This window comes from Hypanus sabinus, chromosome 9, assembly GCF_030144855.1.
Source record: "Hypanus sabinus isolate sHypSab1 chromosome 9, sHypSab1.hap1, whole genome shotgun sequence".
NCBI lineage: Eukaryota > Metazoa > Chordata > Chondrichthyes > Myliobatiformes > Dasyatidae > Hypanus > Hypanus sabinus.
The window spans coordinates 80,214,842-80,232,149 of record NC_082714.1 but is presented as its reverse complement, the minus strand read 5'-3'; the positions used below and the strand labels follow the sequence as shown (position 1 = coordinate 80,232,149).

Here is a 17,308-nt window from a genome sequence, read left to right as displayed (position 1 = left end):
TCAAGACCAGTGATCGAGAACTTTAGGTACGACCGATGGAAGGCTGTCTTAAGAGCTAAAAGACAATTCCAGGTGAGGTTGGATCAGAATTGGAGGCACAGCAGCTTTGGCAGGGATTCTGGACCAAGGTGAAATCCAGCACCGAGAATGGCAGGAGTGTTCCACTCCCAGGTGAGAGTGTCTTCTCAGCACGCTTTGAAAGGGGGAATAAACTGTGTGAATGAACCCCCACAGCGTCTCAGAGGGTGAACCCCCCCGAGCTGTCAGGCCCTGGTAGGGCTGCGAAAGCCTGTGCCAACCAGCTGGCGGCAGTGTTCAAGGGCAACATCAATCTCTCGCGGCTGCGGTCGGAGATTGGGCGACAAGTATACCAGCGCCCAAGAAGAGCAGGGTGAGATGTCTTAACAGCTGTCACTCACATCATCTGTGATGCAGTGCTTTCAAAGGTATCTTATTATCATAGAATACAACTCTAGGATTCATCTTCTCCAGATAACCATGAAAAGGCATCAAACCCACCCCCCCAGCACAGAAAAGAAAAAGAAACACAATTCACAAACCCCTAAACCCCCAACCCCTCCCTCACAGAAAAGCTAACAGATCGCCCGCCCAGACACAGTAAACCATCAAACCGCTAATCCCCACACGAAAAAGACAGTGACAATAACGTCCACAACATTAAACCCCCAACCCCTCCCTCGCCCAAAAGATGTAACATCACCCACCCACCAATCAGCAACAGCAGGAAAGCACAGGAAATTAAAGGGGAGCAAAATAAACTACAGTCCACACGGATAATCACATAAATCTGAGAATTCCAGAAACATTCTCCGTCAGCGTTGAGGAAGGCAACAGCTCGACTCAGTCCTTCCGCGGGGCTTCCGTCCACCGAGTCACGGCCTCCCGAACAACAACCCAACGTGGCTTACTGTGGGGAGCAACCTCGGCCCGACACAACCTCCTCCGCATTCACCGCCATGTTCTCAACCTCACTTGATGTTTCGGTCAACGAGAAATTGAGTCGATCACGGCCCCGCGTTCCATCTCTGGTCTATTTGTGTTCGCGGTCCTCTCCTGGAATTTTCTTGGGGGCGGCAGAGTGCTAGGTCACTCAGTTGAGCTCCAAACTATAAGTCAGTCTCTAGCAGTTTCCAAAACACAATTAAGATAAAAAGATTAAGTAAAATGCATAGAAAAAGTGAAATAATAGACTATTTTGAAGATGTTTCCTGAGAAATCATGGTTTGCTGGTGCCACCTTGACTGGAAACCTTTGAGGGGTTAATCATGGCGGGAATCAACTCCTGCCTGAGCAAGGACCTGGACCCCTGCAGTTTGCCTATCAGCACAATGGGTCTACAGCAGATGCAATCTCACTGGTTCTCCAATCGGCCTGGACATGATACCGACATCAGGCTGCTGTTTATCGATTACAGCTCAGCATTTAACACCATTATTCCCTCAGTTTCAATCAATAAGCTCCAAAACCTGGGCCTCCATACCTCCCTCTTGACTTCCTTACGGGAGCCACAGTCAGTGCGGATCGAAGTTGACGTCTCTTCCTCGTTGACAACACTAACACAAGTCGACCTTCTATAATCCGGCACTGTTGGGACCTGAGGAGTGCCGGAATAGTGAAAATACTGAATTACAGAAGGACACGTTAAGCAATAGCTAACCGCCTCATCATACCTTTGAAATATCTTGTAAACCAGTACAAGTTAGATAATAATGAATTCGGGATTCGGTGCTGATCTCTTCCCTCTTCATTCGCAGTTACAGAGGGAAACTTTGTTAGTTTCTTTTCCTCCTCTTAGTAATATGCTTAGATTCACCATGTCGCCATGTCTGATCTGAGATTGTAGGCAGAAGAGAACGGAGCGCTGGCCAGGTGAAGCTGGAGGCTAGTGCACGACTGCTGGCAGGTGGGTGGGTGCCGAGCAGCAGCGCCTCACGCAAATGATATTAATAAATGCAGGAAAACAAGCAGGGATCGCCTGTCTGTGCGTACAAGAGCGCGCCAACACGTGAACAGATCTAGCGCAACCAAAACAATGCGCAGCAGATTGGTGCAGTGGCCTGGGAAATTTGAAATTACAGTTGCACGAGAAATTTGGAATCGGTGCCGGATTATCGAAGGAACTGGATTAGTGAAGGTTGACCTTTACTATGTATTGCACTGTACTGCTGCTGCAAAACAACAAATTTCATGACATATGCCAGTGATATTAAACTGATTCTGATTCTGATGATGGTGCAGCGTGGACAAGAGGCAGAGTTATAAATTATATCATTAGGAAAATGCAGGCAGCTATCAATGAAATGGAAGGACGAGGTGTCGGTGGGGTTTAATTTTTCTGTTGCAAGGACCCAAGTTATTTGTTTTTCTTAAAGGAACATTGCACCCACAGTTGATCTCAAGTTATAAGTTGATCTCTGTCTATGGATGTGAGGCAAAGCAGCAGTGAAGTCATGGACCCTGTACAGATTACAGAGAAGGAGGTGTTTGCTGTCTGGAGGCAAATTAGGGTGGATAAGTCCCCAGGGACTGACAAGGACCCTATGGAGATTGCAGGGGCTGGAGCAGAGATATTTAAAACATCATTAGCCAGTAGTGGGATCTGAGGGATTGGAGGATAGCTGATGTTGTTCTGTTGGTTTAGAAAGGTTCTCAGAATAAGCCTGGCAACTGTAGGCCGGTGAGCCAGAAGTCAGCACTGGGAAAGTTATTGGACGGTATTGTAAGGGTCATGATATTAAGTACTTGGATAGACAGGGACTGACTTGGGATAGTCAGCTTGGCTTTTTGTGTGTGGTAGGTCGTGTCTAACCAATCTTTTAGAGTTTTTTGAGGAAGTTAGCAGGAAAGTTGATGAAGGCAGGGCAGTGGATGTTGGCAAGGCATGGACTTTAACAAACCATTTGACAAAGTCCCATGTGGGAAGTTGGTTAAGAGGGTTCAGTTGTTTGGCATTCAAAATGAGGCAGTAAAATGGATTAAACATTGGCTTTGTGAGAGATGACGGTCACCTGTCTGACTGGAGTCCTGTGACTAGTGGTGTACCGCAGTGATCAGTGCCGGCTCCATTGTTGTTTGTCATCTACATCATGTGGTTGCTAACGTGGTTAACTGATCAGCAAATTTATGGTCGACACCAAGATTGGGGGTGTAGTGGACAGCGAAGGGAACTGTCAAAGCTTGCACCATCTGGAAAAATGGGCTGAAAGATGGCAGATGGAATTTAATGCAGACAACTGCGAGGAAGGCCCAGTCAGGGTAGGTTTGGCACGGTGAGCAGTGTAGTAGAACAGAGGGATCTGGGAATAAAGATCCATAATTGCTGGAAAGTGGTGTCCCAGGTAGATAGGGTCATGAAAGAAAGCTTTCAGAACCTTGGCCTTCAGAAATCAAAACTATTGAGTACAGGAGATGGGTTAGGGTTAGGTTGAAGTTGTATGAGACATTGGTGAGGCCTAACTTGGAGTATTGGGTGCAGCTTTGGTCACCTACCTACAGGAAAGCTGTCAATAAGATTGAAGGTGTGCAGAGAAAATGTACAGGGATGTTGCCAGGACTGGGTGACCTGAGTTATAGGGAAAGGTTGAATAGATTAGGACTTTATCCCTCAGAATGTAGTAGGTTTACGGTAGATTTGATTCAACTACACTATATGATGAGGGGTAAATGCAAGCAGGCTTTTTCCACTGGGGGTTAAGGGCGGCAGGTGAAATGTTTTAGTGGACCCTTCGCTCAGTGGGTGGTGAGAGTGTGGAACGAGATGCCAGCGAATGTGGTGGATGTGGGGTCGATGTCAACATTTAAGAGACATTTGGTTGGGTACATCGATGGGAGGGGTATGGAGGCTTATGATCTAAGTAAAGATCAATGGAACTAGGCAAAGTAATGGTTCAGCATGGACTAGATAAGCCTCTGTGCTGTAGATTTTCTGTGACTCTAAGGAGACGAAGAAATGCCACCTCTCTCCCTACCCGCTCTCCAGGAGCTTCCCACCTTTCCACAACCCTGCCCACTATAGAACACCACCCCCAGAAAACCCAGGACCTCGATGGGACTCCCTCCCCTCCTAGTAATCACATCCACTCCGGACCTCACCATTGCTGAAACCACATTTAACCTTCCCCCATCCTCCCCTATCTCATTGTTCATCTTCATTCACCGTCCTTCCTCCCACCCCTCCTGTGCCTTCCTCTTTTCACTCCCCCTCCTAACCCCTTCTCCTCTCCCCCATACCCTCACCTTCCCTTCCCTCCCCATTCCCTTCATCTGTCCCACTCCACCCCTCTGTCCACTTCTAACTTACACTCTCCTGAGGGAGGCTAACTTTCCACCTCCCTGCTGCGTGCAAAGGGTGGGTGACCCACTACGAGAGGTGGGCTTTCCTGGTGCCCGGAGTCTCGTGTCTGGGAGTCTGCTGGGTCTGAGCCCCATTGTGGGAATTGGGCTTTCCCCCTCCCTGCTGTGTGCCCAGGGTTGGCACCACTCTGCGAAGTGTGCTTCCCCCCATAACCGCTGTGCCATGTGTGGGGCTGTGCTGCGTGCCCAGGGTGGGTACCCTGCTGAGGGAGGTGACCACCATGTCGTGTCTGAGATTGTGCTCCTTCGAAGATGGTATCTATTCCTCCCTCCTCCCTCCTTCCTGCTGTACCTCAGTGGGAGGTGGGCTTTTCCCATGCCCGCTCTGCGCCCTGGCTGCCTGCTGACCTGGGGTACGTTCCTACCCGCACAGGAGAGCTCTACTACAAGGCACAGTCCCCAGACGAGGGGGCGCTCGTTACCGCCGCCCGCAACTTCGGGTTCGTCTTCCGCTCACGCACGCCCAGCACCGTGACTCTGAATGAACTGGGACGGGATGTCACCTACCAACTACTCGCCATCCTCGACTTCAACAACATCCGCAAACGCATGTCCGTCATTGGTGAGTCCTCTGGGAGCATGATGGGACGGTGTAGAGGGAGTTTCACTCTGTGTCTGACCCCGGGAGTGTGTGATGGGACAGTGTGGAGGGAGTTTCACTCTGTGTCTGACCCCGGGAGTGTGTGATGGGACGGTGTAGAGGGAGTTTCACTCTGTGTCTGACCCTGGGAGTGTGTGTTGGGACAGTGTAGAGGGAGTTTCACTCTGTGTCTGACCCCGGGAGTGTGTGATGGGACAGTGTGGAGGGAGTTTCACTCTGTGTCTGACCCCGGGAGTGTGTGATGGGACGGTGTAGAGGGAGTTTCACTCTGTGTCTGACCCCGGGAGTGTGTGTTGGGACAGTGTAGAGGGAGTTTCACTCTGTGTCTGACCCCGGGAGTGTGTGACGGGACTGTGTGGAGGGAGTTTCACACTGTGTCTGACCCTGGGAGTGTGTGATGGGACGGTGTAGAGGGAGTTTCACTCTGTGTCTGACCCCGGGAGTGTGTAATGGGACGGTGTGGAGGGAGTTTCACTGAGTCTGACCCCGGGAGTGTGTGATGGGACGGTGTAGAGGGAGTTTCACTCTGTGTCTGACCCCGGGAGTGTGTGATGGGACGGTGTGGAGGGAGTTTCACTCTGTCTCTGACCCTGGGAGTGTGTGATGGGACGGTGTAGAGGGAGTTTCACTCTGTGTCTGACCCCGGAAGTGTGTGATGGGACGGTGTAGAGGGAGTTTCACTCTGTGTCTGACCCCGGGAGTGTGTGATGGGACGGTGTGGAGGGAGTTTCACTCTGTGTCTGAGCCCGGGAGTGTGTGATGGGACGGTGTGGAGGGAGTTTCACTCTGTGTCTGACCCCGGGAGTGTGTGATGGGACAGTGTAGAGGGAGTTTCACTCTGTGTCTGACCCCGGGAGTGTGTGATGGGACGGTGTGGAGGGAGTTTCACTCTGTGTCTGACCCCGGGAGTGTGTGATGGGACGGTGTGGAGGGATGAATCTTTCCAGTGCGTGTAGCATCCGGAGCTGGATTGTGTCCCTGCTGGGTGGATGGGCAGTGGGATTCAGTGTGTCTGTCATCGTCAGTGAGGTTTGGGCAGTGGGATTCAGTGTGTCTGTCATCGTCAGTGATGTTTGGGCAGTGGGATTCAGTGTGTCTGTCATCGTCAGTGAGGTTTGGGCAGTGGGATTCAGTGTGTCTGTCGTTTGCAGTGAGGTTTGGGCGGTGGGATTCAGTGTGTCTGTCATCGTCAGTGAGGTTTGGGCAGTGGATTCAGTGTGTCTGTCATCGTCAGTGAGGTTTGGGCAGTGGGATTCAGTGTGTCTGTCATCGTCAGTGAGATTTGGGCAGTGGAATTCAGTGTGTCTGTCATCGTCAGTGAGGTTTGGGCAGTGGGATTCAGTGTGTCTGTCGTTTACAGTGAGGTTTGGGCAGTGGGATTCAGTGTGTCTGTCGTTTGCAGTGAGGTTTGGGCAGTGGGATTCAGTGTGTCTGTCATCGTCAGTGAGGTTTGGGCAGTGGGATTCAGTGTGTCTGTCGTTTACAGTGAGGTTTGGGCAGTGGGATTCAGTGTGTCTGTCATCGTCAGTGAGGTTTGGGCAGTGGATTCAGTGTGTCTGTCATCGTCAGTGAGGTTTGGGCAGTGGGATTCAGTGTGTGTCATCGTCAGTGAGATTTGGGCAGTGGGATTCAGTGTGTCTGTCGTTTGCAGTGAGGTTTGGGCAGTGGGATTCAGTGTGTCTGTCATTGCAGTGAGGTTTGGGCAGTGGGATTCAGTGTGTCTGTCGTTTACAGTGAGGTTTGGGCGGTGGGATTCAGTGTGTCTGTCGTTTACAGTGAGGTTTGGGCAGTGGGATTCAGTGTGTCTGTCATCGTCAGTGAGATTTGGGCAGTGGGATTCAGTGTGTCTGTCGTTTACAGTGAGGTTTGGGCAGTGGGATTCAGTGTGTCTGTCGTTTACAGTGAGGTTTGGGCAGTGGGATTCAGTGTGTCTGTCGTTTACAGTGAGGTTTGGGCAGTGGGATTCAGTGTGTCTGTCATCGTCAGTGAGATTTGGGCAGTGGGATTCAGTGTGTCTGTCATTTACAGTGAGGTTTGGGCGGTGGGATTCAGTGTGTCTGTCGTTTACAGTGAGGCTTGGGCAGTGGGATTCAGTGTGTCTGTCGTTTACAGTGAGGTTTGGGCAGTGGATTCAGTGTGTCTGTCGTTTGCAGTGAGGTTTGGGCAGTGGGATTCAGTGTGTCTGTCGTTTACAGTGAGGTTTGGGCAGTGGGATTCAGTGTGTCTGTCATTTGCAGTGAGGTTTGGGCAGTGGGATTCAGTGTGTCTGTCATCGTCAGTGAGGTTTGGGCAGTGGATTCAGTGTGTCTGTCGTTTACAGTGAGGTTTGGGCAGTGGGATTCAGTGTGTCTGTCGTTTACAGTGAGGTTTGGGCAGTGGGATTCAGTGTGTCTGTCGTTTACAGTGAGGTTTGGGCAGTGGGATTCAGTGTGTCTGTCATCGTCAGTGATGTTTGGGCAGTGGGATTCAGTGTGTCTGTCATCGTCAATGAGGTTTGGGCAGTGGGATTCAGTGTGTCTGTCGTTTGCAGTGAGGTTTGGGCGGTGGGATTCAGTGTGTCTGTCATCGTCAGTGAGGTTTGGGCAGTGGATTGAGTGTGTCTGTCATCGTCAGTGAGGTTTGGGCAGTGGGATTCAGTGTGTCTGTCATCGTCAGTGAGATTTGGGCAGTGGGATTCAGTGTGTCTGTCGTTTACAGTGAGGTTTGGGCAGTGGGATTCAGTGTGTCTGTCGTTTACAGTGAGGTTTGGGCAGTGGGATTCAGTGTGTGTCGTTTACAGTGAGGTCTGGGCAGTGGGATTCAGTGTGTCTGTCGTTTACAGTGAGGTTTGGGCAGTGGGATTCATTGTGTCTGTCGTTTACAGTGAGGTTTGGGCAGTGGGATTCAGTGTGTCTGTCGTTTACAGTGAGGTTTGGGCAGTGGGATTCAGTGTGTCTGTCATTTGCAGTGAGGTTTGGGCAGTGGATTCAGTGTGTCTGTCGTTTGCAGTGAGGTTTGGGCAGTGGGATTCAGTGTGTCTGTCGTTTACAGTGAGGTTTGGGCAGTGGGATTCAGTGTGTCTGTCGTTTACAGTGAGGTTTGGGCAGTGGGATTCAGTGTGTCTGTCGTTTGCAGTGAGGTTTGGGCAGTGGGATTCAGTGTGTCTGTCGTTTACAGTGAGTTCTGGGCAGTGGGATTCAGTGTGTCTGTCATCGTCAGTGAGGTTTGGGCAGTGGATTCAGTGTGTCTGTCATCGTCAGTGAGGTTTGGGCAGTGGGATTCAGTGTGTCTGTCATCGTCAGTGAGATTTGGGCAGTGGGATTCAGTGTGTCTGTCGTTTGCAGTGAGGTTTGGGCAGTGGGATTCAGTGTGTCTGTCGTTTACAGTGAGGTTTGGGCAGTGGGATTCAGTGTGTCTGTCATCGTCAGTGAGATTTGGGCAGTGGATTCAGTGTGTCTGTCGTTTGCAGTGAGGTTTGGGCAGTGGGATTCAGTGTGTCTGTCATTGCAGTGAGGTTTGGGCAGTGGGATTCAGTGTGTCTGTCGTTTACAGTGAGGTTTGGGCAGTGGGATTCAGTGTGTCTGTCGTTTACAGTGAGGTTTGGGCAGTGGGATTCAGTGTGTCTGTCATCGTCAGTGAGATTTGGGCAGTGGGATTCAGTGCGTCTGTCGTTTACAGTGAGGTTTGGGCAGTGGGATTCAGTGTGTCTGTCGTTTACAGTGAGGTTTGGGCAGTGGGATTCAGTGTGTCTGTCGTTTACAGTGAGGTCTGGGCAGTGGGATTCAGTGTGTCTGTCGTTTACAGTGAGGTTTGGGCAGTGGGATTCATTGTGTCTGTCGTTTACAGTGAGGTTTGGGCAGTGGGATTCAGTGTGTCTGTCGTTTACAGTGAGGTTTGGGCAGTGGGATTCATTGTGTCTGTCGTTTACAGTGAGGTTTGGGCAGTGGGATTCAGTGTGTCTGTCGTTTACAGTGAGGTTTGGGCAGTGGATTCAGTGTGTCTGTCGTTTGCAGTGAGGTTTCGGCAGTGGGATTCAGTGTGTCTGTCGTTTACAGTGAGGTTTGGGCAGTGGGATTCAGTGTGTCTGTCGTTTACAGTGAGGTTTGGGCAGTGGGATTCAGTGTGTCTGTCGTTTGCAGTGAGGTTTGGGCAGTGGGATTCAGTGTGTCTGTCGTTTACAGTGAGGTTTGGGCAGTGGGATTCAGTGTGTCCGTCATTTGCAGTGAGGTTTGGGCAGTGGATTCAGTGTGTCTGTCATCGTCAGTGAGGTTTGGGCAGTGGGATTCAGTGTGTCTGTCATCGTCAGTGAGGTTTGGGCAGTGGGATTCAGTGTGTCTGTCATTGCAGTGAGGTTTGGGCAGTGGGATTCAGTGTGTCTGTCGTTTACAGTGAGGTTTGGGCAGTGGGATTCAGTGTGTCTGTCGTTTACAGTGAGGTTTGGGCAGTGGGATTCAGTGTGTCTGTCGTTTACAGTGAGGTTTGGGCAGTGGGATTCAGTGTGTCTGTCATTTGCAGTGAGGTTTGGGCAGTGGATTCAGTGTGTCTGTCGTTTGCAGTGAGGTTTGGGCAGTGGGATTCAGTGTGTCTGTCGTTTACAGTGAGGTTTGGGCAGTGGGATTCAGTGTGTCTGTCGTTTACAGTGAGGTTTGGGCAGTGGGATTCAGTGTGTCTGTCATTTGCAGTGAGGTTTGGGCAGAGGATTCAGTGTGTCTGTCGTTTGCAGTGAGGTTTGGGCAGTGGGATTCAGTGTGTCTGTCGTTTACAGTGAGGTTTGGGCAGTGGGATTCAGTGTGTCTGTCGTTTACAGTGAGGTTTGGGCAGTGGGATTCAGTGTGTCTGTCGTTTGCAGTGAGGTTTGGGCAGTGGGATTCAGTGTGGCTGTCGTTGCAGTGAGGTTTGGGCAGTGGGATTCAGTGTGTCTGTCATCGTCAGTGAGGTTTGGGCAGTGGGATTCAGTGTGTCTGTCATCGTCAGTGAGGTTTGGGCAGTGGGATTCAGTGTGTCTGTCATTTGCAGTGAGGTTTGGGCAGTGGATTCAGTGTGTCTGTCGTTTGCAGTGAGGTTTCGGCAGTGGGATTCAGTGTGTCTGTCGTTTACAGTGAGGTTTGGGCAGTGGGATTCAGTGTGTCTGTCGTTTACAGTGAGGTTTGGGCAGTGGGATTCAGTGTGTCTGTCGTTTGCAGTGAGGTTTGGGCAGTGGGATTCAGTGTGTCTGTCGTTTACAGTGAGGTTTGGGCAGTGGGATTCAGTGTGTCCGTCATTTGCAGTGAGGTTTGGGCAGTGGATTCAGTGTGTCTGTCATCGTCAGTGAGGTTTGGGCAGTGGGATTCAGTGTGTCTGTCATCGTCAGTGAGGTTTGGGCAGTGGGATTCAGTGTGTGTCATCGTCAGTGAGATTTGGGCGGTGGGATTCAGTGTGTCTGTCATTGCAGTGAGGTTTGGGCAGTGGGATTCAGTGTGTCTGTCATTGCAGTGAGGTTTGGGCAGTGGGATTCAGTGTGTCTGTCGTTTACAGTGAGGTTTGGGCAGTGGGATTCAGTGTGTCTGTCGTTTACAGTGAGGTTTGGGCAGTGGGATTCAGTGTGTCTGTCGTTTACAGTGAGGTTTGGGCAGTGGGATTCAGTGTGTCTGTCATTTGCAGTGAGGTTTGGGCAGTGGATTCAGTGTGTCTGTCGTTTGCAGTGAGGTTTGGGCAGTGGGATTCAGTGTGTCTGTCGTTTACAGTGAGGTTTGGGCAGTGGGATTCAGTGTGTCTGTCATTTGCAGTGAGGTTTGGGCAGAGGATTCAGTGTGTCTGTCGTTTGCAGTGAGGTTTGGGCAGTGGGATTCAGTGTGTCTGTCGTTTACAGTGAGGTTTGGGCAGTGGGATTCAGTGTGTCTGTCGTTTACAGTGAGGTTTGGGCAGTGGGATTCAGTGTGTCTGTCGTTTGCAGTGAGGTTTGGGCAGTGGGATTCAGTGTGGCTGTCGTTGCAGTGAGGTTTGGGCAGTGGGATTCAGTGTGTCTGTCATCGTCAGTGAGGTTTGGGCAGTGGGATTCAGTGTGTCTGTCATCGTCAGTGAGGTTTGGGCAGTGGGATTCAGTGTGTCTGTCGTTTGCAGTGAGGTTTGGGCAGTGGGATTCAGTGTGTCTGTCATTGCAGTGAGGTTTGGGCAGTTGGATTCAGTGTGTCTGTCGTTTACAGTGAGGTTTGGGCAGTGGGATTCAGTGTGTCTGTCGTTTACAGTGAGGTTTGGGCAGTGGGATTCAGTGTGTCTGTCGTTTACAGTGAGGTTTGGGCAGTGGGATTCAGTGTGTCTGTCATTTGCAGTGAGGTTTGGGCAGTGGATTCAGTGTGTCTGTCGTTTGCAGTGAGGTTTGGGCAGTGGGATTCAGTGTGTCTGTCATTGCAGTGAGGTTTGGGCAGTGGGATTCAGTGTGTCTGTCGTTTACAGTGAGGTTTGGGCAGTGGGATTCAGTGTGTCTGTCGTTTACAGTGAGGTTTGGGCAGTGGGATTCAGTGTGTCTGTCGTTTACAGTGAGGTTTGGGCAGTGGGATTCAGTGTGTCTGTCGTTTACAGTGAGGTTCCGGCGGTGGGATTCAGTGTGTCTGTCGTTTACAGTGAGGTTTGGGCAGTGGGATTCAGTGTGTCTGTCGTTTGCAGTGAGGTTTGGGCAGTGGGATTCAGTGTGTCTGTCATTGCAGTGAGGTTTGGGCAGTGGGATTCAGTGTGTCTGTCGTTTACAGTGAGGTTTGGGCGGTGGGATTCAGTGTGTCTGTCGTTTACAGTGAGGTTTGGGCAGTGGGATTCAGTGTGTCTGTCATCGTCAGTGAGATTTGGGCAGTGGGATTCAGTGTGTCTGTCGTTTATAGTGAGGTTTGGGCAGTGGGATTCAGTGTGTCTGTCGTTTACAGTGAGGTTTGGGCAGTGGGATTCAGTGTGTCTGTCGTTTACAGTGAGGTTTGGGCAGTGGGATTCAGTGTGTCTGTCATCGTCAGTGAGATTTGGGCAGTGGGATTCAGTGTGTCTGTCGTTTACAGTGAGGTTTGGGCAGTGGGATTCAGTGTGTCTGTCATTTGCAGTGAGGTTTGGGCAGTGGATTCAGTGTGTCTGTCGTTTGCAGTGAGGTTTGGGCAGTGGGATTCAGTGTGTCTGTCATTGCAGTGAGGTTTGGGCAGTGGGATTCAGTGTGTCTGTCGTTTACAGTGAGGTTTGGGCAGTGGGATTCAGTGTGTCTGTCGTTTACAGTGAGGTTTGGGCAGTGGGATTCAGTGTGTCTGTCGTTTACAGTGAGGTTTGGGCAGTGGGATTCAGTGTGTCTGTCGTTTACAGTGAGGTTCCGGCGGTGGGATTCAGTGTGTCTGTCGTTTACAGTGAGGTTTGGGCAGTGGGATTCAGTGTGTCTGTCGTTTGCAGTGAGGTTTGGGCAGTGGGATTCAGTGTGTCTGTCGTTTACAGTGAGGTTTGGGCGGTGGGATTCAGTGTGTCTTTCGTTTACAGTGAGGTTTGGGCAGTGGGATTCAGTGTGTCTGTCATCGTCAGTGAGATTTGGGCAGTGGGATTCAGTGTGTCTGTCGTTTATAGTGAGGTTTGGGCAGTGGGATTCAGTGTGTCTGTCGTTTACAGTGAGGTTTGGGCAGTGGGATTCAGTGTGTCTGTCGTTTACAGTGAGGTTTGGGCAGTGGGATTCAGTGTGTCTGTCATCGTCAGTGAGATTTGGGCAGTGGGATTCAGTGTGTCTGTCGTTTACAGTGAGGTTTGGGCGGTGGGATTCAGTGTGTCTGTCGTTTACAGTGAGGTTTGGGCAGTGGGATTCAGTGTGTCTGTCGTTTACAGTGAGGTTTGGGCAGTGGATTCAGTGTGTCTGTCGTTTGCAGTGAGGTTTGGGCAGTGGGATTCAGTGTGTCTGTCGTTTACAGTGAGGTTTGGGCAGTGGGATTCAGTGTGTCTGTCATTTGCAGTGAGGTTTGGGCAGTGGATTCAGTGTGTCTGTCGTTTGCAGTGAGGTTTGGGCAGTGGGATTCAGTGTGTCTGTCATTGCAGTGAGGTTTGGGCAGTGGGATTCAGTGTGTCTGTCGTTTACAGTGAGGTTTGGGCAGTGGGATTCAGTGTGTCTGTCATCGTCACTGAGATTTGGGCAGTGGGATTCAGTGTGTCTGTCATTTACAGTGAGGTTTGGGCGGTGGGATTCAGTGTGTCTGTCGTTTACAGTGAGGTTTGGGCAGTGGGATTCAGTGTGTCTGTCATTTGCAGTGAGGTTTGGGCAGTGGATTCAGTGTGTCTGTCATTGCAGTGAGGTTTGGGCAGTGGGATTCAGTGTGTCTGTCGTTTACAGTGAGGTTTGGGCAGTGGGATTCAGTGTGTCTGTCGTTTGCAGTGAGGTTTGGGCAGTGGGATTCAGTGTGTCTGTCATTGCAGTGAGGTTTGGGCAGTGGGATTCAGTGTGTCTGTCGTTTACAGTGAGGTTTGGGCAGTGGGATTCAGTGTGTCTGTCGTTTACAGTGAGGTTTGGGCAGTGGGATTCAGTGTGTCTGTCGTTTACAGTGAGGTTTGGGCAGTGGGATTCAGTGAGTCTGTCATTTGCAGTGAGGTTTGGGCAGTGGATTCAGTGTGTCTGTCGTTTGCAGTGAGGTTTGGGCAGTGGGATTCAGTGTGTCTCTCATTGCAGTGAGGTTTGGGCAGTGGGATTCAGTGTGTCTGTCGTTTACAGTGAGGTTTGGGCAGTGGGGTTCAGTGTGTCTGTCGTTTACAGTGAGGTTTGGGCAGTGGGATTCAGTGTGTCTGTCGTTTACAGTGAGGTTTGGGCAGTGGGATTCAGTGTGTCTGTCGTTTACAGTGAGGTTCCGGCGGTGGGATTCAGTGTGTCTGTCGTTTACAGTGAGGTTTGGGCAGTGGGATTCAGTGTGTCTGTCGTTTGCAGTGAGGTTTGGGCAGTGGGATTCAGTGTGTCTGTCATTGCAGTGAGGTTTGGGCAGTGGGATTCAGTGTGTCTGTCGTTTACAGTGAGGTTTGGGCGGTGGGATTCAGTGTGTCTGTCGTTTACAGTGAGGTTTGGGCAGTGGGATTCAGTGTGTCTGTCATCGTCAGTGAGATTTGGGCAGTGGGATTCAGTGTGTCTGTCGTTTACAGTGAGGTTTGGGCAGTGGGATTCAGTGTGTCTGTCGTTTACAGTGAGGTTTGGGCAGTGGGATTCAGTGTGTCTGTCGTTTACAGTGAGGTTTGGGCAGTGGGATTCAGTGTGTCTGTCATCGTCAGTGAGATTTGGGCAGTGGGATTCAGTGTGTCTGTCGTTTACAGTGAGGTTTGGGCGGTGGGATTCAGTGTGTCTGTCGTTTACAGTGAGGTTTGGGCAGTGGGATTCAGTGTGTCTGTCGTTTACAGTGAGGTTTGGGCAGTGGATTCAGTGTGTCTGTCGTTTGCAGTGAGGTTTGGGCAGTGGGATTCAGTGTGTCTGTCGTTTACAGTGAGGTTTGGGCAGTGGGATTCAGTGTGTCTGTCATTTGCAGTGAGGTTTGGGGAGTGGATTCAGTGTGTCTGTCGTTTGCAGTGAGGTTTGGGCAGTGGGATTCAGTGTGTCTGTCATTGCAGTGAGGTTTGGGCAGTGGGATTCAGTGTGTCTGTCGTTTACAGTGAGGTTTGGGCAGTGGGATTCAGTGTGTCTGTCATCGTCACTGAGATTTGGGCAGTGGGATTCAGTGTGTCTGTCATTGCAGTGAGGTTTGGGCAGTGGGATTCAGTGTGTCTGTCGTTTACAGTGAGGTTTGGGCAGTGGGATTCAGTGTGTCTGTCGTTTACAGTGAGGTTTGGGCAGTGGGATTCAGTGTGTCTGTCGTTTACAGTGAGGTTTGGGCAGTGGGATTCAGTATGTCTGTCATCGTCAGTGATGTTTGGGCAGTGGGATTCAGTGTGTCTGTCATCGTCAGTGAGGTTTGGGCAGTGGGATTCAGTGTGTCTGTCGTTTGCAGTGAGGTTTGGGCGGTGGGATTCAGTGTGTCTGTCATCGTCAGTGAGGTTTGGGCAGTGGATTCAGTGTGTCTGTCATCGTCAGTGAGGTTTGGGCAGTGGGATTCAGTGTGTCTGTCGTTTACAGTGAGGTTTGGGCAGTGGGATTCAGTGTGTCTGTCGTTTACAGTGAGGTTTGGGCAGTGGGATTCAGTGTGTCTGTCGTTTACAGTGAGGTTCCGGCGGTGGGATTCAGTGTGTCTGTCGTTTACAGTGAGGTTTGGGCAGTGGGATTCAGTGTGTCTGTCGTTTGCAGTGAGGTTTGGGCAGTGGGATTCAGTGTGTCTGTCATTGCAGTGAGGTTTGGGCAGTGGGATTCAGTGTGTCTGTCGTTTACAGTGAGGTTTGGGCGGTGGGATTCAGTGTGTCTGTCGTTTACAGTGAGGTTTGGGCAGTGGGATTCAGTGTGTCTGTCATCGTCAGTGAGATTTGGGCAGTGGGATTCAGTGTGTCTGTCGTTTACAGTGAGGTTTGGGCAGTGGGATTCAGTGTGTCTGTCGTTTACAGTGAGGTTTGGGCAGTGGGATTCAGTGTGTCTGTCGTTTACAGTGAGGTTTGGGCAGTGGGATTCAGTGTGTCTGTCATCGTCAGTGAGATTTGGGCAGTGGGATTCAGTGTGTCTGTCGTTTACAGTGAGGTTTGGGCGGTGGGATTCAGTGTGTCTGTCGTTTACAGTGAGGTTTGGGCAGTGGGATTCAGTGTGTCTGTCGTTTACAGTGAGGTTTGGGCAGTGGATTCAGTGTGTCTGTCGTTTGCAGTGAGGTTTGGGCAGTGGGATTCAGTGTGTCTGTCGTTTACAGTGAGGTTTGGACAGTGGGATTCAGTGTGTCTGTCATTTGCAGTGAGGTTTGGGCAGTGGATTCAGTGTGTCTGTCGTTTGCAGTGAGGTTTGGGCAGTGGGATTCAGTGTGTCTGTCATTGCAGTGAGGTTTGGGCAGTGGGATTCAGTGTGTCTGTCGTTTACAGTGAGGTTTGGGCAGTGGGATTCAGTGTGTCTGTCATCGTCACTGAGATTTGGGCAGTGGGATTCAGTGTGTCTGTCATTTACAGTGAGGTTTGGGCGGTGGGATTCAGTGTGTCTGTCGTTTACAGTGAGGTTTGGGCAGTGGGATTCAGTGTGTCTGTCGTTTACAGTGAGGTTTGGGCGGTGGGATTCAGTGTGTCTGTCGTTTACAGTGAGGTTTGGGCAGTGGGATTCAGTGTGTCTGTCGTTTACAGTGAGGTTTGGGCAGTGGATTCAGTGTGTCTGTCGTTTGCAGTGAGGTTTGGGCAGTGGGATTCAGTGTGTCTGTCGTTTACAGTGAGGTTTGGGCAGTGGGATTCAGTGTGTCTGTCATTTGCAGTGAGGTTTGGGCAGTGGATTCAGTGTGTCTGTCGTTTGCAGTGAGGTTTGGGCAGTGGGATTCAGTGTGTCTGTCATTGCAGTGAGGTTTGGGCAGTGGGATTCAGTGTGTCTGTCATTTACAGTGAGGTTTGGGCAGTGGGATTCAGTGTGTCTGTCGTTTACAGTGAGGTTTGGGCAGTGGATTCAGTGTGTCTGTCGTTTGCAGTGAGGTTTGGGCAGTGGGATTCAGTGTGTCTGTCATTGCAGTGAGGTTTGGGCAGTGGGATTCAGTGTGTCTGTCGTTTACAGTGAGGTTTGGGCAGTGGGATTCAGTGTGTCTGTCGTTTACAGTGAGGTTTGGGCAGTGGGATTCAGTGTGTCTGTCGTTTACAGTGAGGTTTGGGCAGTGGGATTCAGTGTGTCTGTCATCGTCAGTGATGTTTGGGCAGTGGGATTCAGTGTGTCTGTCATCGTCAGTGAGGTTTGGGCAGTGGGATTCAGTGTGTCTGTCGTTTGCAGTGAGGTTTGGGCGGTGGGATTCAGTGTGTCTGTCATCGTCAGTGAGGTTTGGGCACTGGATTCAGTGTGTCTGTCATCGTCAGTGAGGTTTGGGCAGTGGGATTCAGTGTGTCTGTCATCGTCAGTGAGATTTGGGCAGTGGGATTCAGTGTGTCTGTCGTTTACAGTGAGGTTTGGGCAGTGGGATTCAGTGTGTCTGTCGTTTACAGTGAGGTTTGGGCAGTGGGATTCAGTGTGTGTCGTTTACAGTGAGGTCTGGGCAGTGGGATTCAGTGTATCTGTCGTTTACAGTGAGGTTTGGGCAGTGGGATTCATTGTGTCTGTCGTTTACAGTGAGGTTTGGGCGGTGGGATTCAGTGTATCTGTCGTTTACAGTGAGGTTTGGGCAGTGGGATTCAGTGTGTCTGTCGTTTGCAGTGAGGTTTGGGCAGTGGGATTCAGTGTGTCTGTCATTTGCAGTGAGGTTTGGGCAGTGGATTCAGTGTGTCTGTCGTTTGCAGTGAGGTATGGGCAGTGGGATTCAGTGTGTC

At 50.7% G+C, this 17,308-nt stretch overlaps 1 protein-coding gene across 1 annotated transcript in view; it reads left to right on the top strand.

Annotated features, from left to right (window-relative positions):
• Positions 1 to 17,308, top strand: part of LOC132400063 (phospholipid-transporting ATPase ID-like) — a 153,049-nt gene that overhangs the window by 86,446 nt on the left and 49,295 nt on the right. Inside the window, 1 exon segment of the mRNA XM_059981146.1 lies at positions 4,672 to 4,936. Within this exon segment, the coding sequence (XP_059837129.1) occupies positions 4,672 to 4,936 (265 nt within the window).